The sequence below is a fragment of the Sitophilus oryzae genome, unplaced genomic scaffold (genome assembly GCF_002938485.1).
Source record: "Sitophilus oryzae breed Bouriz unplaced genomic scaffold, Soryzae_2.0 scaffold_1502_pilon_pilon, whole genome shotgun sequence".
NCBI classification, from domain to species: Eukaryota; Metazoa; Arthropoda; class Insecta; order Coleoptera; family Curculionidae; genus Sitophilus; species Sitophilus oryzae.
This window is the reverse complement of record NW_022146173.1, coordinates 1,018,358-1,043,479: the sequence shown is the minus strand read 5'-3', so window position 1 is coordinate 1,043,479 and position 25,122 is coordinate 1,018,358. Positions and strand designations below refer to the sequence as shown.

At 31.5% G+C, this 25,122-nt stretch overlaps 1 protein-coding gene across 6 annotated transcripts in view; it reads right to left on the bottom strand.

Moving 5' to 3' along the window:
• The window catches only part of LOC115878225 (protein alan shepard), a 225,268-nt gene that overhangs the window by 12,588 nt on the left and 187,558 nt on the right, over nucleotides 1–25,122 (bottom strand). For 5 of the 6 annotated variants that reach the window (XM_030894650.1, XM_030894646.1, XM_030894647.1 and 2 more), the window contains exons 4-7: nucleotides 16,449–16,717; nucleotides 14,709–14,767; nucleotides 10,282–10,409; nucleotides 2,920–3,049 (exon numbers count right to left, since the gene is read on the bottom strand). In XM_030894650.1, the coding sequence (XP_030750510.1) occupies nucleotides 2,920–3,049; nucleotides 10,282–10,409; nucleotides 14,709–14,767; nucleotides 16,449–16,717 (586 nt within the window). The remainder of the gene's footprint in view (nucleotides 1–2,919; nucleotides 3,050–10,281; nucleotides 10,410–14,708; nucleotides 14,768–16,448; nucleotides 16,718–25,122) is intronic. The other variant, XM_030894648.1, reaches the window with a different exon arrangement.

Sequence of the window (25,122 nt, the reverse complement as noted above, 5' to 3'; positions counted from 1 at the left end):
TGTGAAATCAGATGCAATGAACATGAAAATTATTTACCATAAACATCGCAAATTAAAAACCTAATAAACAATTTTATAGGTACCGAATATAGAAATAAATTTAGTATTCTTACCTATTATGGTCCAAAGTCCAAATCCATGTTAATAGATAATTATTATTTTTAAATATATTTTTTTGGAACTGCTGGTTTTAGTAATTATTAAATTAAACGAACTAAACAGTTTTAAAAATAAGCAATTCTTAACCATAACCCCAAAAAATGCAGATCTCCTGTCAACTTTCTTTATTTTTTATTTATTCCTCATTTTCCTAGTGACGTCACAGGTGGTATGCGCGAACTGAACGAAATTGGAGCCGCTATCGATCATACCTTGTATTCTTTGTACCATGCTAAATACGTAGGTTAGAAATTTTTGAATTGAACTGTCAAATATTTATTTATATTTTTATTAACATTAACTATTAGGCAACCCAAAATATACTTTAATAAATTGATTATATATTTTTGTATTTTATTTAATCAACAGTAATTATTGAGCCTATTGTCACTTAGTTAAACTCATTAAATTTATGTTGCTCTATTTTAATTTTTAGGTAGAATTTTCTAAGCATAATTGTCTTAAAAATATCGTATCGATCCGGCAAGTGAGTCATGCGCAATATCTCTAGATTGTTGTTATTTATTAATTTTTGAATGTTTTGATAAGCAAATTTCTATATAACTTTCATTAATCTCGTTAACTTTATTTATTCTATTAATTATATAAATTATTGATATTAACTTTATTTTCCTTTAATATATAACTTTTTCTTCATGTCTTTATTCAGCTCATGGTTGGCAATCCATATTTTATCAAGGGCTCGTGTTTTTATCTGGCTATTTCTTTGTTGCAAAAAAGGTTTTCGTTTTTCTTGGAACTACCTTGGTTTGGTCACTTTATGTTCAGCTAGTGTGAGGTACAGAGGCCTCTCGGTCATTTTTGTCAAGTTTTTGATTTTTACCCTTGTGGGGATTTTCGAGTGTGCCTCAAAAATTACTGCAGCATCCTATCTTACCTTTTGTTTTTTTGGACGGTGCTACGGTTTACCGGTGACGGGATTTTCACCTCAAAAAGCTGACGTGGGTCAACCAAGCAGCCCGCCTTTTTTTTTATTGAGCACCCCATTCCATCCAGGGGAAGAAATAATATTAATCACCTGAGGATTCGTAGAAAACCCTGAGTTAGCAGGGTTTTTTTTCGTCGGAGCCGAAGAGTTTTTTGTCTGGACCGAAGAAGTTTTTTTTGTCTGGGCCGAAGAAGTTTTTCTTCTGTGTTGAAGACTTCTCTCTGAGCCAGTTTTTTTGTTGGAGCAGTTTTTTTCGCTGTATCCATTTTACTTTTCTGGAGGAGTTGACAGTCGACGGTCGACAGTTGACAGCCGACGGTGTCTGCCCAAGATTGATTTGATTTAGAAGATTTTCAACTATTTGGTATCGTACAATTCAATTTTTAATTTTTTCCCTATCTTACGATTTGAATTTCATTGGTGCGTACGAATACTGAACGTAGATAATTTTTTTTTAACATTATAATTTAATTAGAATAAATTTTCACATACTTAATTCTGTTGATAAAATAGTATTTCATTTTTTTTCCCTTTAATTTTTTTTTGTAAATTTAATACAGCTGACACAGTTTCTTTTGGTCTCTATTTAAAATTTAAATCTATTCATTTTTTTTATCGATATCTAAATTTCTTGAACTGATGAATTCATAATTATTAGTTGATTATTTTGATTTATTTATTTAATAATTATATTATTAATTATTATTATTAGTGAATTGGTTTAGTATTATTTATTTGATTTATTAATTTGTTGATTAATTTGATATATTAGCTGAATTTAGTTGCGCTGATATATACATATATATTTTATTTTGTAAATCTTACGTGATCACGAAGGGTACCTAGGTATTTACGTAATTTTGCTACTTGCGTATTGTGAGATATATTTTTCTTGGTGCACAATTTTTTTTATTGATTTATTTAATTTACTATTTGCTATTTGGTATTTTCTATTTACTGTTGCCTATATTTTCCTTTTATATTTCAATAGAGGGTACTGAAACTAATCAGTTTGCATTATTTTTTTATATTTTTCCTTTGACCCTATGTCTACATAATTCTCTAAGATCTTGACTTTTTTTTGTTTATTTATTTACTTTTTTTTTATTTATGTATTTGTGGAACTTGTAAGGCCCTAAATACACCTTGGGGGATTTCTGACTTTTTTTCCGTCTAAAGTCAGTGGCGCTCTTAACCCGCCCCTACTCTCCGAATTTTCTGAGCTAGGGCATAAATTTGTTCGCGACTAGACCCCTGCAAATTCCATAAATATTTATTTTTCTTAATCGCTAACTTAATAATATTTTTTTCTTCTTCGTATTTTTTTTACTTCTTTTCTAAATTTTTTTTTCTTTTTTTTTAATTTAAAAGAGCCGAGCTAAGGCCAAAACGCGTGACAAAGTACATCAATAAATAAATAAATAACCCATAATAACGCTAAGAATAATCTTCATAATGGACTAGTTTTTGCTAATATGTAATAAGTAAAATAAGCTATAAAACAAATAAATCAATTAATTACCAAAATATTAGTTATTAAATTAAAAATAAAACGTAAAAATCTTTAAAAAATGATATAATAAATATATTGTTTGTCACTCTTAAATTAAGATTCATCTCATAAATCCATCACCATCTGGCAGCGCTGTCGCCATCGCTTGTCACTCAAAGTTGATCACGTGCATCGGAAATTGTTTTGCGATTAACATACGAACTTTTTTTCTTATTTTTATCTGCAGAATATGTTGCCGAATAGAATTTACACCACCCTGTATATCACAGCATTTCTCAGAGGTTATACTACTACTCACCTTGAGAATCACGAAGTATTCTAGTTGATATAACTTGTCCGTACTTGGACAGTAAATTGTCCAGATCAGCTTCCTTAAAAGTTTGAGGCAAATTCGCTATATACAAGTTTGTCGGATCCTGCTCTTGTTGCTAACAACATAAAGACAAAATGTTATATATAAAACCTTCAAAAATAAAATAAAATAAATCGATTTTAGAAATGGTAACTTTATTGAATAAAATAGTTTATTTCTGAAATTTTGAAGAGAGAAAGTGATGAAAAAGAAGTTTAAAAAATACGTAGATTGTTTTATAACACAACAATATGTTACTACAAAACGAGAAAATAGTTTTATAAGTAATTTGGTTAGTCGGTGCCGTCATCCAATCATATTTGTACAGAATTAAATGCACTATCATCATTACCAATACGGTATTTCAATTTTTATACAACATGCAATGCTTGTTTTGTTACTGTACAGCCATATACACTAAAATCATTATGCCCAGTACATTATACAGCATGTAAATGAATAAGTGTGAAGAAATTCGAGATGTATTTGCCTTTTTATTCTTCTCATTCGCCTAGGTTGATTATAATTGGAAAGATATAGAAACAAAATATTTGATGGGTATATGTGGGAAGGCAATGTGCACAATTTAAAATTATTTTGAAATATACAGGGTGTTTCAGAACTAAAATCCATACCAAAGTAATCTTTTTTTTATGGAACACCCGGTATTTTATTTCATTTTGGATTCTTGGGCCCAAAAAAAGGCATTTATTATAAGGGTTAAATATGTTTAAAATCTTTGGTTTTTGAGATATTTAAAGATATTTAAATCTGCATGCTACAATAGAATAAATTATTAACACCCTGTGTACTTCCCCTAAGAGATGCAAGACCTTGTCGTTGGTGGGGAAGCTCCTGGTCAGGTGCTGGGGGGAATTCCCTCTAGCACTTGGCTTGGTCTAAGAAGCATCTCACTCATCGTCTTGTCCCTGACTGTAGTGTCGTGGCCAGGGAATTGCACCAAGACATATAACGATACCGGGCGGGGCTACGGACAGCTTCAACCCTGGGGCACCGGGGGGCACCCCATTGTATTTTACCCCTTTCTTCTACATGCGGGGCTCTGTAGAAGTGGACCGACTGTCCCTAGCGACTCATAGGCACACTATGAGATCTGGTAATAATAGTAATAAAAACATCACCGGTGAAGCTGTGGAGAAACCCCCTAGCGACACTGGGAACAGTAATAATGAAAGTTCCAAGGGGCCAAACCCAAAGAGAACTACAGGAGAGGTGGCTGACACTTGCGTGAGGCCATCCTCCGCAAGTGGCATACAAGCTACCACCTCCTCCAAGGGTCGGGAGCCTACCTCCTACCTCTAAACCCAACAGACGACACAAGCTACCGTTTCGTCTACCCGGCCTGGGTCGTAGCTCCTCGACTGTGAGGGACACGTGTCTCGTAGGAAGTCCTGGGACTGTATGATGAGTTATAACTCAAGAAAGTGGGACACAATAGATCTCTAAGGTCGCAGGGATTAACCCCCCTCCCACTTATTCTAAATTCTAACACCCTGTACATTACTTTTCAGAATTAATTCTTGTGTTGATTTTAAAGGTAGAGAAATAAACTTAACAGAAAAATGTTATTGCTTCCTTAAATTTATACAGGGGTATCAACAATTTCTGATCTATTTTAAGAATTTATTTTACATAAAAACTTCGTGATTTCTAGTTCAGATTTTAAATACAGAGCAATTTTTCAATAAAATGGCAACCAAGAGGGCCTAGTGTCGTCATGGCGAGTTTCTAGTGACAGTAGCTATTTTCAAAATCGAAATTAGTTTATGGACTTTATTTTATTTAGCTACAATAGTTAAATAAATAATATTTATTAAATATGTATTTATTATCCTATCAAGAAAAACGAAGTAGTTCTTTGATTTATTTTACGATGACTTGTAGATATATGGATTTTCTATAAAAGAGCCAATTACGGCAAATTCATTTTCTTCACTTCCAACGACAGGTTTCTGCATAATAGTTTTCTTATAAACCACACTACCAGCTCTGCGAAATAGGACAAGTAGTTTTTCAAAAGAACGCTTATCAGGAAGATTCCTATTTGGGTATCTATAAGCATAAGCCCTTTAGGCTAAGAAGCAATTATCCTCATAAAATAAAATCACTAGTAACGTATCTATTCGTTCCGCGAGCAGATACTGCTTTATTTTCTTGATAAAATAATGAATACTTACTTATTATACTATTGCAGGTAAATTTAAGTAAACTATTATAAATTATAAATAATAATGTCCATAAACTAACGTCGACTTTGAAAATAGTTACTGTCACTAGAAGATTGCCACGGCGACACACACCAGCCATCTTGATTGCAATTTTATTTAAAAATCGCTTTTTATTCAAAATCTGAGCTAGACAGGTATAGGAAAGCCTAATATAGTTTGAAAGAGCATTTGAATCTGCTTCGATTTATTTTAAAAATACAGGGTGTGGCTAAAATATATCCTTAAAATAGATCAGCAACTTTTCATAGCCCTGTATAAATTTAAGGAAGAAATACAATTTTTCAGTAAAGTTTATTTCTCTACCTTTAAACTCAGCATAAGAATGAATTCTGAAAAGTAATGTACAGGGTGTTAATAATCTATTATATTGTAGCATGAAAACTGAAATATCTTTAAATATCTCAAAAACTAAAGAATTTAAACATATTTAATCCTTATAATAAATGCCTTTTTTTGGGCCCAAAAATCTAAAAATTAAATAAAAAAACAAAGTTCTGAAACACCCTGTATATTTCAAAATAATTTTAAATTGTGCACATTGCCTTCCCACATATACCCATAAAATATTTTGTTTCTATATCTTTCCGTTTTCGTATAATCAATCTAGGTGAATGAGGTGCGCCACTCTATATATTTTTTTCTTAATTTGACCTTTTTCACTTTTTTCGTTAGGTTAGGTTAGGTTACTAAAAAAACAAATTTAGCTAACGGACAAAAAAATGCTTAACGTTTTGGGAAGTGTATCTTTTCCAGTCGTTGAAAGCCAAAAAATACACAAAAAAAACGAAGAAAAAACTATTTAAAATAAGTTTTTACGGAAACGGCAAATCAAAAAAAATCATACATAAAAAATTTTCTTTTAAGAAAGCAACCACTACCTCAAATTTTTCACTCTATCCAGTTATGGTAACATCCTGTATCCTGTATAACACAAATTGACAAAAAGTATGTTAATATGTCTACTAGACTACGATTTTTTTGTTTTTCGATTACAACGTATTAATTTAGTAATAATAACACACTAAAAATCTAAATAAGTCTTTATGTAAGTTAAAAAACAACATTAACAATTCCAATTAAAAGAAAAAAAAATCAAAAAAAATTTTCTTTTACTGAGCATAATCTTGGTAAGTTTAATTTTGTTGTTTGTGTTTTGTTGCATTTCTAATGTTGTTATTTTATCGCAAGTAAGCTTGTCTTGGCATATTCATTTTTTACATATCTATATATTTTAACTGAATTTATATTTCAAAAAGTTTAAACCTGATTGAGATACGATTCGAAATAAAAACAAAAAATATACAATTATAAACACAATCAAATTAAAACTTTTATTATAGGAATATGGCGCATCAACAGATTCCACTGAACTATATTTAGAATTTTGATTCTTAGTGATTATACACTAGAGATTCGGACATCGAATAAAAAGCTAGGTAAAATATTATTTTTATTGATATTTCTCTTGATAAATTTGATTACCGTATATTCTTACAAAATGTTTCTAAATGATTATTATTATATTTAAATGGATATAACTATCCAGAAATTACATTACATTTGATATCCGATCATCTCTGTATAATTTATGGGTTTTTTCATGGATTACAAAATGTAATCCATAAATTATAGTGTCATCCATGGATTATATTATGAAAACCACAAAAACTTGTGTAATCCACATATTGCAGTCTGTGAATTATAAAGTGTAATCCATGTATTATAGTATGTAATATATAAATATAAATATTGTAATCCATGGATCACACAATGTAATTTATGGATTACACAATGTAATTTATGGATTACATAATGTAATTTATGGATTACATAATGTAATTTATGGATTACATAATGTAATTTATGGATTACACAATGTAATTTATAAATTACACAATGTAATTTATGGATTACATATCCATAGATTACAATTTGTAATCTACGAATTCAACATAATATAATCAATCCATTTTAATGGATAGTGATTTAAAATTTTTTGAATTTTGAAATAAATTAAATAGCTAATTTATCATCTGGCCATTAGAGAATCTGTATATCCACCAATTACCCCCATACTGAAATAAATTCATCTAAAAATTCATGCATCTATGCCATAGCACATCACAAATTCAGTCTACAAATTATATGGAAAACATAATATACAAACAAGTCAAACCTAGTGTTGCTACAAGATATTATCGTCGGCAAACAAGTAGAATGCAATGTTAAATACCTACACTGTACGTGTTCAAATGTTAACTTACACTGGTAACACTAAATTCAACTTTGTTAAGTGTTATTTTAACTCTGTTACAGCACTCTGTTGTCACGTTTTACTAGAGAACGTTTGTCTTTGTCTGTCGAGAAGGTTTTATCGATTCAATACGTATATTAAACAACCTATAAAAATAATTTCAAACATTTATATAAAAAGGGGTGATACAATTTTAAATAGAAAATGTATGCTTTTATAATAATAGTTTCATTTCGCCACGGCATTCAAAATAAGGTTAGAAGAAATTGAACGTAATCGGCAAAGGAAATTTTTATTATATAATACAGGGCCCGAATTCCTTAACTTAGAAAACGCTAAGCGTTTTTAGACGCTCAGCGTATATGACGTTAATCTTCGCTTAGTGCGCATTTAACTACCGATTTAGGTATTCTCATTTGCCGCAATGGGTAAAGACGTTAAGCGATTTGAAAACAGTTACCCTAAAGAGTCGTTTTGCTTGTCGAACTGTCAGTAAAAATTGTGATTTTGTGCGTTCTCTTGCTTTCTAGTGAAAACCATTTCTTCTTCTATCAATTCCTCAATAAGTAATTGATAATTTACGACTTGGCAGCTATAAATATTGTTCAAAACATCGAAAATGCTGAAAGGAATCTACAACATTTCCCTCGTGTAATAAGAATAATGACATCCATAGAAAAATAGGTTGACATAACTCAACAATAGGTTATAAAATTCACGTAACATTGACATTTTTCATAATTTTATTTATATTTGACTATTACTAAACTATTAGATACCTGAGAAATTGCGATGCTGCCACTATGTGCTCAACGCGTATCCAGGAAACGATTCGCGCGGCAACAAGAATACCAAAATCGACTGCTTGGCGTTCCGCTAATCGAATACTTTCTTAATTTAATCTTAACCAAGAAGTAAAAAAAAAGATGGAACAATATTATAAGCCCATATTATAAAGGTGGATTTTGCCTTTTATATTTATTAAAATAGTTTATGGTATACTAAGGACTGGCAAAATTTAGTCTTGGGTCGAGATTTCCGTATGTAAGAAAAGTACAATGCGTTTATAATGCACTGAACAAAGAGAGAACAGTTAAAACGTTGCCAAACGTATGAAATAAACCGAGAAACTGCGCACATTGCTAAGAGACGTGGAAGGGGATATAGCACATTCGTCGCGGTCGATCCAATCAGTACCTCAGTACTAAAATTCTATGTACATCATGCGTTCAGCTTCACGATTTAATTACGTCTCGTGATACTTTATTTGTTTATTTATTAACGAGTCCTTGTAATTTTCCCTATAGCTTGTAAATTTTTAAGTGCAAGTTAGAAACATTTGTATTTTTGGTAAAAATAAGTGGAATTGAGATGGTGTTCGACAGTGATCGCGCTATTAGAACTCTGAATTCAAAAATCGATATCTCGAAATCCATTAGAACTGATTGTACTTTTTTTTTAAAAAACACTTTCTTAATAGTTCTACTATATTTTTTTCGCAGAGAGTATGTGAAAATCTTTATAAATAAAAGTTGCATGATTGAAATTGCTATGCACTAAAAGTAAATGGATGTTTTTTTTTATTTTCGAATGGAAAAAAAACAAGCCTATCGAATTTTTCTTTATTTAAACATCTTATAAAAGATCCAAACTTCAAAATAAAAAAAAGTTTCAATATCTAAAGTGGTTCTCGAGTTACCGCGTGGTATGCGCCGGTTTGCGATCGTGATTTTACTTTACTTGATAGGGAAAGGTGTACCGAAGAAATGTGACAACGCCGCAACATCACACCGTTTTTGTAATCCATAAATTATAGTGTCATCCATGGATTATATTATGAAAACTACAAAAATTTTTGTAGTCCATGTATTACAAATTGTAATCTATGAATTGTAAAGTGTAATCCATGTATTATAGTATGTAATATATAAATTACATCGTGTAAGCCACATATAAACATTGTAATCGATGGATTACACAATGTAATTTATGGATTACTCAATGTAATTTATGGATTACACAATGTAATTTATGGATTACATATTGCAATCCATAGATTACAATTTGAAATCTACAAATTCAACATAATAAAAAACAAGCCTATCGAATTTTTTCTTTATTTAATCGTCTTATCCGAACTTCAAAATAAAAAAGTTTCAATATCTAAAGTGGTTCTTGAGTTACCGTGTGCTATGCGTCGGTTTGCGATCGTGATTTTACTTTACTTGATAGGGAAAGGCCTACCGAAGAAATGTGGCAACGCCGCAACAGCACACCGTCGCATTTCTCTCACTCCCACTTAATAAGATCCCTATGCGATTTACTTCCACACATGTAAATACCGATCCAAAAGTAAGAGTTGCCAGCACGGTATGCTTAATATGAGTTTTATTATTATATAAATTTATTATGAGCACTTAACCTAACCTATATTTCTTTATTTATTTAAAATACTTAATTCACTTCATCATTTAAAAATAATAATATCATTTACTTTTTGGTTTGTCTTGACGCCAGTGATAACAGCTGGTAAATATACAAATTTCTTAAACTTATTGCCAACAAAATGGGCAAAATCAGAGTAGCCAACTATTTCATAGCCATTTTGGATCGTTTGACAAAAAAAAAACATGAAAAATATGGCAATCAATTATCAGAATGACTTAAATCTAAAGAGCAGTACCATTATTTAAGTATTATAAGTGAAAAAAAGTGTATCATCGCCGAGTATGTTGATACGTAAGAGGTGTAAAGACTGTGACAGAGTTCTAAGATAAAGCTAAGTATTACTTCATGCAAACGTACAGTGTTGTGTCTACGAGGACGGTACCAGATACCCACTTTAGCCATTTGAGCCTGAATGTTACGAGCAGTCAGTCCCTTGACCGCACCTTCTGCCGCTGTTGGATTATCAAAATCAACAAATCCATATCCTAAGGAAAATACATTTTAAATATTAGCCACCATAACATTACGTATTAGGGGGTCCGTTATTTACAAAGTTGATAATTTCTCTCACGACGCCCTCTAAATTTTTAGTTTAATGTCTAAAAAAAATAACAGACCATTGTAAACCCTTAATATTGACAATAAACCTTGCCCCAAAGACGATTCATTTCCCATTTTCTTTGGAAATTTTTTTGTCCCATTTTTTTGGGAATTTGCCACTTTTTGCAAATAATTTTTCTCTCTCGATCTTGTTCTCTTGTAGCCATGACAGTCACATATTCTACAGAAGTGAACGCTCTGCAAAAAAGGTCTCTTACAATTTTTCGATAAACCTACTCAAAAACTAAAGCTTCAAAAAAAGTCATAGTATATCTACAAATTCATTTACCCACTAGTAGATATAAAAAAACATTTTTGGTCAACTCTGTCTCAAATAGTTTCTGAAAAATAAAATTAATTTTTTTAAAAGGTCCGATTCAATTTATATCTCCGAAACTAGTTTCAAAAAGAGTCGTACTATACCTACAAATTCATTTACCCACTAGTAGATATAAAAAACATTTTTGGTAAACTGTGTCTTAAATAGTTCCTGAAAAATAAAATTAATTTTTTTAAAAGGTCCGATTAAATTTATATCTCCGAAACTAGTTTCAAAAACAGTTGTACTATATCTACAAATTCATTTACCCACTAGTAGATATAAAAAGCATTTTTGGTAAACTCTGTCTCAAATACTTTCTGAAAAATAAAATTAATTTTCTTAAAAAGGTCCGATTAAATTTATATCTCCGAAACTAAAGCTTCAAAAAAAGTTATAGAATATCTACAAATTCATTTACCTACTAGTAGATATAAAAAACAATTTTGGTAAACTCTGTCTTAAATAGTTCCTGAAAAATAAAATTAATTTTTTTAAAAGGTCCGATTAAATTTATATCTCCGAAACTAGTTTCAAAAACAGTTGTACTATATCTACAAATTCATTTACCCACTAGTAGATATAAAAAGCATTTTTGGTAAACTCTGTCTCAAATACTTTCTGAAAAATAAAATTAATTTTCTTAAAAAGGTCCGATTAAATTTATATCTCCGAAACTAAAGTTCCAAGAAAAGTCGTAGTATATCTACAAATTCATTTACCCACTAGTAGATATAAAAAGCATTTTTGGTAAACTCTGTCTCAAATAGTTCTTGAAAAATAAAATTATTTTTTTTAAAAGGTCCGATTAAATTTATATCTCCGAAACTAAAGCTTCAAAAAAAGTTATAGTATATCTACAAATTCATTTACCTACTAGTAGATATAAAAAACATTTTTGGTCAACTCTGTCCCAAATAGTTTCTGAAAAATAAAATTAATTTTTTTAAAAGGTCCGATTAAATTTATATCTCCGAAACTAAAGTTTCAAAAAGAGTCGTACTATATCTACAAATTCATTTACCCACTAGTTCCCCGAAATTCTCTAACTTTTTTGACAAAATTATAATTATTATTTTTGAAAAATTTAATATATTACTGTGTATTACAAAAAATATACCATTCCGATGGTGTTACGGTTGGGAATTAAGAAATCTTCAAGTCTAATAAAGTTTAAACCATTTAAATCATTTATTAAAATTATATATAAACAATGTTTAACAAACAAAAGATGTTATCGTGGGGACTGTAATACAAAAGAAGAATGGAATTATTGAGCAAACCTACAATAACATTAGCCATGAAACATGACTAAAATGTTTATATATATATAATTTTAATAAACAATATTTATTCAAATAAATCAGCTATACTTAAATGATTTAAACTTCATTAGACTTAAAGATTTCTTAATTCCCAACCTAAAAACCATCCGAATAGTATATTTTTACAGTAGTAGATTAAATTTTTCAAAAATAATCATAATTTTGTCAAAAAAGTTGAAGAATTTAGGAATTTACCAAGTGGTTAACTTTAACCATGAATAACTTTTGAAGGAGTAGGTTTATCGTGGAATTGTAAGGGACCTTTTTTGTAGAGTGTTCAGTTCTGTACACGAATATGTAATTGTCATGGCTGCGAGAGAACAAGATCGACAGAAAAAAAATATTTGCAAAAAGTGGTAAATTCCCATGTAATTGAAATGGGAAATGAATAGTCTTTGGGGCAAGGTTTATTGCTTTATTGTGAATATTAAGGGTTTACAATGGTCTGTTACTTTTAAACGGTTTTATTTAGCTCGACCCGTACGGTATTTATTTATTTGTTTGGGTCAAAATTAGAAATTGAAATTTAATTATAATTAAATTTCAATTTTTTATATTAATTAATTATAAGATCTGAAATTTGGTACACACCTTTAGTTCCGATGACAATACAATATAGTAATATCAATAACATTGTAAATCTAAGATGGCCGCCGGTACAAAATGGCGGATTTCATATTTTTCCACAACCCCCTCAATATGGGTATCAAATGAAAGGGCTACACTAGTAGAATACTGTGATTATGACAAAATTTAGAATCCAAGATGGACGTCGTTACAAAATGGCGTATTAGGTGAGGGCATGAGTACGTGTTCAGAACAGTCGTGTCCAGAACAGTTGTGTCCAAGATTGTGTGACGTTAGAAGGACAGATAAAAAAAAAATAGGTGATGAATTTGTGAAAACGTTGCGGTAACATTGACGTTACAAAAGGATTGGTAAATGGTGCTATAGGCCACATTACAGAAATTGTTTGGCCTCAGTTCCGTTGAACCCAAATGTACGAAACAGATGTACCATCAGTTTGGATTGACTTTGGCAGAGACGGCATACACGTTATACACCCGAAAGCCATACAGTTTCCAGCAAAATTCAATTATGGTACGACTGAAAGAAGGATGTTACCCTTAATTTTGTCATGGGCATCCACCGTCCATAAAATGCAGGGCAGCACAGTCGACCATGCAGTAGTGTATTTGGGCTCAAAATTGTTTGAGGAAGGGCAAGCATACGTGGCTCTAAGTCGAGTCAAGTCTCTGGAAGGGCTATGTATTGAGGAATTAGATTGTAATAAATTATTAGGTAAAAAACCATGTAATAATGATGCACTAAATGAACTAAATAGAATGAGGAATATTCGGTAGGCATTTCCGTTAAATACTAAAAACTAGAAAATAAAAAATCGGTAAAAAAACTTTTAAGTTAAACGGTTTTATCTTATGTGCACTGAAAACTAGAAAATAATAATAACAATTAGGTATTTTGAACTTCTAGTTCAGAAATATTTTAGTACTAGGCAGAATAGCTTTTAGGCATATTAGACTAAAATAAAAACGTGGGGCCCCTCTGAAATCCTACCTATGGCAAAGCATATCTTTATACTTTGGTAGATCATGAGCTCGGCGTTCGCTGGTGAAGCCGCCACGGCTGGTTATTGATTGTCAAAATCTCCAGTTACGATTATAGTAAGTCGATGCAATCCACACTTAGTATAGAAGAAAGTATTACAGCAATAGTTAATGGGCCCCACGTTTTTATTTTAGTCTAATATGCCTAAAAGCTATTCTGCCTAGTACTAAAATATTTCTGAACTAGAAGTTCAAAATACCTAATTGTTATTATTATTTTCTTGTTTTCAGTGCACATAAGATAAAACCGTTTAACTTAAAAGTTTTTTACCGATTTTTCATTTTTAGACAAACTAATTTAGAGGGCGTCGTGAGAGAAATGATCAACTTTGTAAATACCGGACACCCTATTACGTATACATGATAAAAAATGAAACAGCGATCAGTAAAAACTAGTCTGACCAACGAGAAGATAGATGAGAGCCATTTTAATTTACAGACAAATTTTATTCTCTGTCATTTTTTTCACGTAATCTGTCGAAAACTTCCCTGACTCGTTGAACAGACTTTATGTACTATTAGATATCTATACTCCCCGGCAAAAAAAATCCGCCACCCTAAAAATTTGACTAAGTTAGATGTTTCATAACTTTTTATTTTGTAATCTGATTTTTATGATTTTGGTATCAGTGTGAAGAAACATTTATTGGCATTATTTTTTATTATTTTAATGGCTTATATTCTTCGGTTAAGTGGGTTTATACCGGGGTAAATCAAAACGTTGTTTTTTGCAATAAATTCAAAATACCCTTGGAAAAAATGAGTCGGGCATTTTGGATAAAAAAAAACTTTCCATAAAAATCGGATTACAGATTCAAAAGTTATGAAACATCAAACATAGTCAAAGCTTTAGGGTGGCGGAATTATATGCCGGGGAGTTTATTAATATTTCTAATCAAGAAATAAACTTACCCTTGCATTTATTGGTATTCTTGTCTAAAATAGCTTTGGTAGAAATAATTGTACCGTATCTGAAACAGAAATAAAACGTATAGTAACTAGTAACAGAAAGAAATAGCGAATAGCCAGCATAACATTAAAACTGTTTTCAAAAATCTGGAACCAGTCTAAAGGTACGCGCACACTGACCAGAGCCAGGGTCGGCATGATATATATCAATGATATATATCATTGATATATATCATGATATTTATTACCTTGATATATATCATGATATTTATAAAAAAATAAAACTCAACAATCAGAAAGAAAAAAGCAAAAAAGATAATATTGATTGGATCTGGGACAATTCAAATGTACCAAAAACTTTGCCAGAAACAGTATCAATTGATTCTGATTCTGACGAATCTGACGATAATTTACCATTAATAAAACTAATAAATCAAATATAAATTCGTTTGTTGTTAGTTTTAGAATATCTGTTTATTTTTTGAATTTCCGTTTATTTTTTAGAATTTCCGTTTATTTCTTAGAATTCCTGATAATTTTTTAGAATTTCCGTTTATTTTTTAGAATTTCTGTTTATTTTTTAGAATTTCTGTTTATTATTTATTGTTATTATTAAACACAAGCAGACTGTGCAGGCCAGTCTGCGCATTTTAACCTGTGTTACTGCCTGTCGCACACACACGCAATTTTATAGTACAGTTTTATCTATAATGAACTGAGTTACGGACTCACTTCGGCAAATTTTTTCTAAGTAAAAATGGCCTCCCGAAATACACATCTGTCTTGGATTTTATTCGCTTATGCAATAAGAAAAAAGCAGAAAAACAACGGTTACTTAAAAGAAATAAGTGTTGCCATGTTAATTTGCTTGCTGATTTAACAGTGGAAAAACAGGATTGGTTTAACTACCTAAGAATGAACGAGGAAACTTCCTTAGAACTACTGAAATTAACGTTTGGAATTGGGAATTGGGCTGGATGAGAAGCGAGTGTCTTAAAGTTGCTCAGTTTAGCAACTTTAAGACATCTTAGTTTTGATGCTATGTTTTGATGCTTAGTTTTGATGCTATGTATGTATATTTTGATGCAGATGTTCGTGGGTGCTCCGCACCCACTAATTTTCTTTCGTGGGTGCTTGAGCACCCGAGCACCCACGCAGTCGGCGCCCCTGATAATTATAACACACAAGTAACCACAAAACTACAACATAAAAAATCTATACACAAATAAACTAAAATTCAGATAATAAATAGCAAATAATAATTATTATTTTTACACACACCACTGACACTAGCAATAGATTGTGTTTGCCGCCGAATATATGCCCCAACCCGTTCAACGATCGATCCGAGCATATCTTTATCTTCGTCTCTTCAACGCTAACCACGCCGGTCTCGCCTGTATCTTTCTCACAGGATTGATTGTTGAACGGGCTGGGAATCCACGCGCTTGCGGCGTTACTAATTGACATCCTGATAGAAACTGCACACCTGTCACTTCTTTTGCGTGTTTTTAATGGATACAAATCGAAATAAAAGCTTCAAACGGTAAAATCGCAAAAGCGCTTCACACGCAAAAAAGCAAAAGACGCTTTCTGTGTGGCCGTGGGCTTAGGGAAGTGGCAAGTCAACGGTGATTAAATACAGCACAAAACAGGGGGACATGAAAAAGGATAGGAGAGACCGATGGGAGTGGATGAAGATAGAGGTCATAAAAAGAAACTACTAAAACAGAAGATACTTACTGTTGGCACATGTTAACGAGGTCCTTGTCGGTGGTGCCCGGGTTCAGCCCCCTGATGTACAGATTAGTCTTGCTGAGCTGCTCCGCGCCGGTACCGCCGCCCGGGTGGCTCTGGGCCGAGCCGTTGGACGAGGCCGAGTTGGCGGCGTTGGCCGCCCCCGTCTGCATGGCGCCCGCGCCGCCGCCCCCGCTCTGGCTGCCGCCCGTATGGCTGCTGGCGCTGCTCGCGTTCGAGGGCGAGGTGGCCGTAGGAACTCGCTGGTTGCCGTACTGAAAACAAACAATAAAGGTACCACCGTTAGCGATAAGTAAACTCTATTTCGTAAAACTTAGAAAATAAGTTATGCCGTTTCCAGACCAAGGTGACAAAAAATAAACACGATTTTGAGAGAAAAACAAGACAAACTTGTCACAAAAAAATGGAGACTTCTGACAAGACAAACTTGAGACAAATTGTCCACACCGCAACAACAAAAGTACAAAAAAGTCAAAAGTTTAGTTATTGCGAATGAGTTTTATTAACGATGTGTGATTTGACTGGTCTCCTACTGATGGCAGCACACGCCATACACACTGCGCCGACAACTTGTCGCAAAATATACGAACAAAACATAGACACTTTGATCTTTACCGACTCGAGACGGGGCATTGAAAAGTCTCCGAATTTTGAAACAAAACAAAAATGAGACAAAATATGTCGCAGAAATGTATTGGATTTGTCACAACTTTGTCGTAAAACATGAATGTTTCTGTTTTGTCTGCTTGGTCTGAACCCGGCATTATAGTACCGTATGATCGAAAAAAAATGGCGTCCAGTTGGCTGGGAAATGGCGATCGATAACATTTCCCATATAAATTTACATATAAAATGACAGCGATCTTCATTTCATAGCCATCGCTGACGCCGTTTTTTCTCGATCATACGGTATTATTTTTATTTGTCCATTATTAGCCTAGATGATCTAGGCTAGATCATATATACATACGTGAATAAATTAACGCCATAAGTCTAGCATTAAAAAATATGTCACCAACATCACGACATGCCATTTTCAAACCTCCTTTATTGCAATTATGAAACGTTCAATAGGTTTGTCTTTCTCGAGGACCTTACTTTGCGCATGCGCGTTAAAAGTTGCACGTATTTCCAAAATAATCACAATTTTATACGGTTTAGAAAGTACAAATTATACATTGTTATGGAAACCAACTTTTTATTGTCATAATCTTGTCGTAATCATATTAATAATGTAATAATTTTATAAATTATTAAATAAATTGTGATATAAACGTCATTGCAATGATAAATGCCACTTATCTGTGTTGTAACATCTAACACAGACAATTAAGTTTACAATGGGCGCGGTTCTAATAAAAAATATTGATAAATATAATAAAACTAAATATTTATCACAGAAATTCGCTTATCGATTATTAGTTTAATGTAAGTTTATTTAATATTAATCTACTAATACCTAATAATAGTCTAAAAATAAACGATACCAGCTTTGAGAAAAAATACTGTATACCTACATAGTAAGAGTTATATCCTGTGATTTTAAGCCTAACATTCCAGCGATGTTGGAAATCCCTAAACACTGTTATGTTAGGTAAATCCCTAAATTTTGGGGAATCCCCCGGTTCTTCCGCATCGCCAGACGGCGCAAAAGACCTTAAAATACAGGTTTCTTTATATATGAAGATGGCATGACAGTCTCTATGTTGATACCGTCCTAGGTCTAGTTTTGGGCTAGTTGACAAAATGTTGGTGATCCATCAAGTTCTTTTTAAACCATTATTAAAATAATTATCAATTCAGATATTCTTGATTTGTCGCAAAGTTCGGTGATTTCAGTGATTTGTGTTTATAGTTTGTGTTTTTATTAGTTTGTGCATTCTGATATTTACAGTCGAGCATCATTTTCGTGTTAGATAATAAACTTTTTTATTAAAGCCATTTTGACATTTTAGAAATGATAAATTTATAAACCAAATAAAAAAATAGTTTAATCGTAAATAAGTAAGTACATAGTTAGTAATTTATATAAAAATAGTATTGTTAAGGTATATGTGGCGCCATCCATCAGTTGGAGAAGCAAGAAACTAAAAGAAACCTGGCGAATTCACCAGAAAGTAAAAGAGATTTTTAGACGCCATCTCTTAATCAAGTCGACAAGTAAGCGAATCAGACAATAGAATTTAGTAGTGGATGGCAGAAAGTTATCGATAATTTTAGAACGTTCCAGAAACACTCACCACAGCTATATAAAAAGAGCGCGTTCGGCAGTTGGGACAGTTTGAAGTTTGAATATACCGCGTTTGGAAATTGTGAATCGGACAATTTGGTGAAGGAATCTTATAAATAGTTAGTTGTGTGTTTAATTAGTATAAATTGTGTGTAAATAGTAAATTTAGAAGGAAAATAAATTCGTTAAATATTTTATCGTGAGTTTAAATTAATGGACCCACGGAATCCGTAACAGAATTTTTAGTAACAGTTAACTAGTAGTCTATAATATTTTTGCTACATTATAATTTATTTGTTAAATCAAAAAAATAAGCGCTAGGTGCTCTAGTGTTGGTGTTTAAAATGTATGTATTCATAATTTTAATTTTGTTTTGACTACGTTACACTTCTAATGATCTAATAAAACATAAAATGTAGTAAAAAAGTATATAATTTATTATTTTATATTTTACAACGAATATTAAATTGAATAATTTTACGCTTGAATAACGTTACCGTTTTTATTAGCGTTAATAAGTTACGGAACGCTAAAATTATGTTATGCCAAAACTCTTCATTAGTTTCTACCGGACCATCAGGTGGCTCTATATGACGAACCCATTTATTTTATATGAGTGTCCAATCTATCTCTAGTAAATGACACATTAGTCTATGATAACAAGCAAACAATGAAAACGACATTATATTACCATAGAAACGCGTTTTGATTTTTAGTTTAGGATTTCAACTATATTTTCATGTTTTTTTTAATTTCTCTAAAACGGTATGGAAATTTGGAAAAGTATAAACGGTATTAACCATTCTAAAACAAGCAAACATTTTTATGAAGAATGCTTTTTTCTTAAAATGTCAATAGGTACTAAAAAAGTTTTTCAACTTGTAAAAGCAATCCGGGGACATACTGTATAATGCCTAGTATATCACTGATTAGTAGTGGATAAGTGGACATCAATTATTACAATTAAGCTACAGGCGTGTGTCACGTAAGTAATTAAGTAAAAAAATGCATTTTTCTGTGGCTGGGAATTTTTAAACTAGGTTTTCTGAATAATACACATATTGTGCAGAAAAAATAAGTAAAAAAGTTGGTATAAATGTATGTCCTAAAATGCTTAGTTTTAGAAATACAGGGTGTAGAAGTTTCATTTTTATTTCGATTTTTTCCAAATAATTTCTGAAGTAACGTCAATATTTGGATGAAAATTGGTGTCCTAGAGTTTTTTGACATGAGAAATTTGATTTTGATGTCAATAGGACCCCTACTGGTAGAGTACATGTGTTTTAACTGTTCTGAAGCGTAATAACTTTTTGTCTGTACCTGTATAAAACTATTGAGGGAAAAAATATACATCTCTGTGACGTTTTACGTAAAAAATATCTCTTTGTAAAAATCCCTACGAGCAACCGTTCTCAAGATATTTACAATGGAAATAGTCATTACATGTCATTATTGACGAAAAATAAACACGTTGAGTAGATAGTTATTTCATTGAAATAATAAATTTGGAACATTTTTATTTTTTTAAATTAATCATAAATTTTTCTGCAAAAAAATGATGATAAAACAGTTTTTGTTGAACTTTCGGCACAAAAACTTTCAAATTTTTGATCACAGTCTAATAACTATTTAGTCAAGTTTTAATTTATGTCAATGATGACAGGTATTGATAATTTCGATTCCAAATATCTCGAAAACCAATACTCGTAGCGATTTTTACCAAGAGACATTTTTTACGTAAAAAATGTATATTTTTTTACTCAGTAGTTTTATACAGGTACGGACGAAAAGTTATTACTGTTCAAACCAATTAAAAATATGTAGGTGGCGCCCAAGAACAGTTAACCTAATAGGACTGCTCATTCAGCCAAAAGTGTCCGCCAGGTGCATGCGAAAACTACTCGCTTTGTGACGTCATTGTAGCCCTTGTCATGGTTATTAGTCCTTATCCGGCAACCAATAATACACACACGTGCATTATTGGTTACCGAATGCAAAACGTTCATTATTTAGTTTATTTATTTAAACACCTTATATGTATGCAGTATAGAAAATTAACTGTATAAATCGTATTAAATACTCGGATAATGCATTTTTAAGAACAGCAGTTCCCAGCATCACCGTTTGCAAGCATTCTTTTTAGAGTACTTCCATATTTTGCTTTAAAATAATTAATAAACAAAATCGTGGGCACTTAGTATGCACTTTGTCACAATCCACAACACAAAATGAACGTATTTATACACTCTATAGCTCTAAAAACTTTAAAGACACCTTTTTCACAAGTTTACCACAGGCAACTAATAATACACACTATCATGACAAGGCCACGGAGGCTTTGACAAGGGCTACAATGACGTCACAACTGTCAGCTGAAGCGCGGGAAGAGGCGAACGTACGTCTTATGAGGATGAGCAATCCTATTAGTTTACCGTTCTTGGGTGGCGCCCTCTATTAGTAGGAGTCATATTGACATCAAAATCAAATTTCTCATGTTAAAAAACTCCCAGACAGAATTATTTGGAAAAAATCGAAATAAAAATGAAATTTCTACACGCTGTATATCCGAAACTAAGCATTTTAGGACATACGTTTATTCAAACTTTTTTACTTATTTTTATCTGCAGAATTTGCTGCCGAAGTCTCCGGAATACAGTTCGGACCACCTTGTATATAGGACAGAAGTTGAAAAATGCTGGTTGCAAAGAAAAAAATAGAAAGATTCCTGCTAAAAGTTATGAGAACTCAAAAAAAATAATATTCATTAAAAAACAACATACTTTTTACAAAAAAGAAACAAAAAGAATACTTGTGCAATATCATGAGTTAAGTACTTGAAATGAACGGTTAAATACGCAGACGTACACAGTACTCACCCTAACAATGAACGCCAAAAAAACTCAATGGGGAACTAAAAATAGACACACCGCACGGCAATGGATTGGGTAACGGTTCAATTCAAACAAAAGCGAAAATTATGATAAATGTAATTAGAAAGAAGCAGTACCTACGCGAGATAAGATAAGGCCGGAGCTGATAGTGTGATGCACGTTTATAGCCATTCCAAGAATACTCGATGCCGATATGCAATTTCCAAGTTACGATAAAAAAAAGTTGAGAAAACACGGTATTTTGCGTCAAAAGTTAAGCCCCGCCCGCACGTAACGTTTTAACTGTCAGGTAAGACGGATTAAAAACTAGTGTATACACTGGAAGTTTTTCCAGCTGTTTGATCAATTAGTATAGCATTGTGTTTAGTGAAGTTGAAAAGAAAAAAATTCAGCTCAATTACAAACAATTCATTATTTTTTTATTTTACAGTAATTTTTATTAAATTATAGTGTTATATTACAATTTATTAAATTACAGTAATTACAGTAATTTTACTAAATTATACGAATATTCTCGTTGATTATTGGTTAGGTTAACAAGTTGGATACACGATTTTTTTGGCACCCTGTATAATGTAAAATCTTATTTTTTACATACCTTATAATGCATCTTTCCACATAAAAATGTCGAAAAACCAGTTGAAAAGTAATAAAAAAATTTAAAACACGATTTAAAATATATTTTTTCCGTATTTGTCTAAATATACTGAACGCCCTGTAGAAGCTTTAAATACAGAGTCCAGATATACAGTTCCTTCGTAACCTTGTACAATAATATAACACTTTGTTGCAATAATAAAACTATTTTCACGTCATATAATAGGCTAGATATTCTAAAAATAGAACTGTTAACTGTTTTGCACGATTTCACATTAAAATTTTAACACTTTGTATAATGATTTTTTAACGCCACTTCCACTATACATACTAACAAATACATTATTTTTCGAAAACTCATAAAAATAATTATTATTGAAAGATCGAATATAATATACGTTTTATAGACAATGAATAGAACAAAGGTACATCTAAATGTGGAGAGAAAACTACCCAGATAGATAAAAAAGATAAAAGATATTGAAATAAAAATTAGTTTCTAGTAAAAGTAAAAAGTTTAATGTAACTATTGACTGATAACGATACAAATTTGTGACTATCAATGACGAAACTCTAATTTTGGGGGATGACTTGTACATAATATACACAAAAAATGCATACTATATACAGGGTGGTGCGAACTGTATTCCGGTAACTTCGGCAGCATATTCTGCAGATAAAAATAAGTAAAAAAGTTCGTATAAATGTACGTCCTAAAATGTTTTGTCGGAGATACAGGGTGAAGAAATTTCATTTTTATTTCGATTTTTTCCAAATAATTTATGAAGTAACGTCAATATTTGGATAAAAATTAGTATGAGGGAGTTTTTTGACATGAGAACTTTGATTTTGATGTCAATATGACTCTTCAAAACAGTTAAAACACATGTAGGTAGCGCCCTCTACAAATAGGAGTCATTCAAAATCAAATTTCTCACATCAAAAAAGTTCCAGACACTAATTTTCATCCAAATATTGACGTTACTCCAGAAATGATTTGGAAAAATCGAAATAAAAATGAAATTTCTACACCCTGTATCTCCAAAACTAAGTATTTTAGGACATATACATTTATATAAACTTTTTTACTTATTTTTATCTGCAGAATATGCTGGTAAGTTTCTGGAATACAGTTCGGACCACCCTGTATATTATTATGATTTATACAGGGTATCCCAAGAATAAGTGCAAGTATTTTAACTGGTAGTATAATTCAACCCCAGAAACAAGCCTATGGTTTTTTTTCGCGAAAATATTTTTGAAAATTCGGAATTTTTTGAAAAATTTTTTGGAAATGTTTTTAGTTTTTAGTTAAAGAATATAATTTCTTGATAATATAGGAACATAGGTTGTAGATTAAATTTACAAAAAAGAAAACCCAGAAAAGATCCAGTGGTTCTCAAAATTTTAGCAAAAAGTCATTTCTTTTGGAAATTTTCAAAGTAAAATAACTCCGTTATTTTGGACTTATTTGAAAAACGGTAAAGATAAAATATGTTTCTTTTATCGAGATCTACCACCCCTTAAAACACTTGCACTTATTTCTGGAACACCCTGTATATTAATTCATATTTCATATATTTTAGAAACTTGTCAAACTCTTGTCAAATTAAAGGATATTATTTGTGTCAAATTATGTAAAATAACCAACGCTCTGGAAAATAATAAACATTTGCGATATTGCTTTTGCATTTTGGTTTGTGATATTACGTGTGTTTTATGTTTTTTTTTAAGCTAAGTGACTTTAAGTTAGTTAACTACTTTGAAATTAAAATGACAGGCACGTCTATCACTGTCAAGGATTTTGTAGTTATTTGACAGACTATATTTTTGAATAAGAAGACTAAAAAAGGAGCATAATGCTATCCATATATTCATGCATGGTGGGCGGAAAAAGGACTCTAGGATGGGGATCCTTGACAGTTCTGTTTCACAATTCATTTGACACATTTGAATTTGATTTGAAATTTTGTGGATTTGTCAGTCTTTACGGAGCTTATTTTATGTTATTTATTATTTATTCTCCTACTGATAGTTGTATAAAGGTAGTAAATCTAGATGGAAATTGTGGCAGTACTTAAATTAACAGTGACACTATCGCGATTTATCGAAAAAGACTCAAAATAGTTTGTTGTGTAGCGTGCGGTAGATCTCGGCAAAAATCGAGTGAAATAATGGAACAACTTTTCGCTAGTAAGTGACTATATAATATAAATACTTGTAGTAAACCAATCATTTATGAAATTCACTTAAATTAACTAATTATATATTTTTTCTTGCATTTTCGCTTTTATTTACTACTTGTCAAAGATTAGATGTCAAAGAATTTAGATACGTCAATTTGACTTACCTGTTTCAGTAGCGTATCGGATGTTTGTGTTAATAAATAATTATTAAAACTTTTCTATTTTTATTATAATAATATGTTTTTATAACAATTTTAATAACTACCAACAGTTATTCACAACGTAAAATAAAAAATAAATATTGAGTCTACCCCAAGAACAGTTAACCTAATAGGACTGCTCATTCAGCCAAAAGTCTCCGCCAGGTGCATGCGAAAACTACTCGCTTTGCGACGTCATTGTAGTCCTTGTCATGGTTATTAGTCCTTATCTGGCAACCAATAATACACACACGTGCATTATTGGTTGCCGAATGCAAAACGTTCATTATATAGTTTATTTATTTAAACACCTTATATGTATGCAGTATAGAAAATTAACTGTATAAATCGTATTAAATACTCGGATAATGTATTTTTAAGAACAGCAGTTCCCAGCATCACCTTTTGCAAGCATTCTTTTTAGAGTACTTCCATATTTTGCTTTAAAATAATTAATAAACAAAATTGTGGGCACTTAGTAAGCACTTTGTCACGATCCACAACACAAAATGAACGTATTTATACACTCTATAGCTCTAAAAACTTTAAAGACAC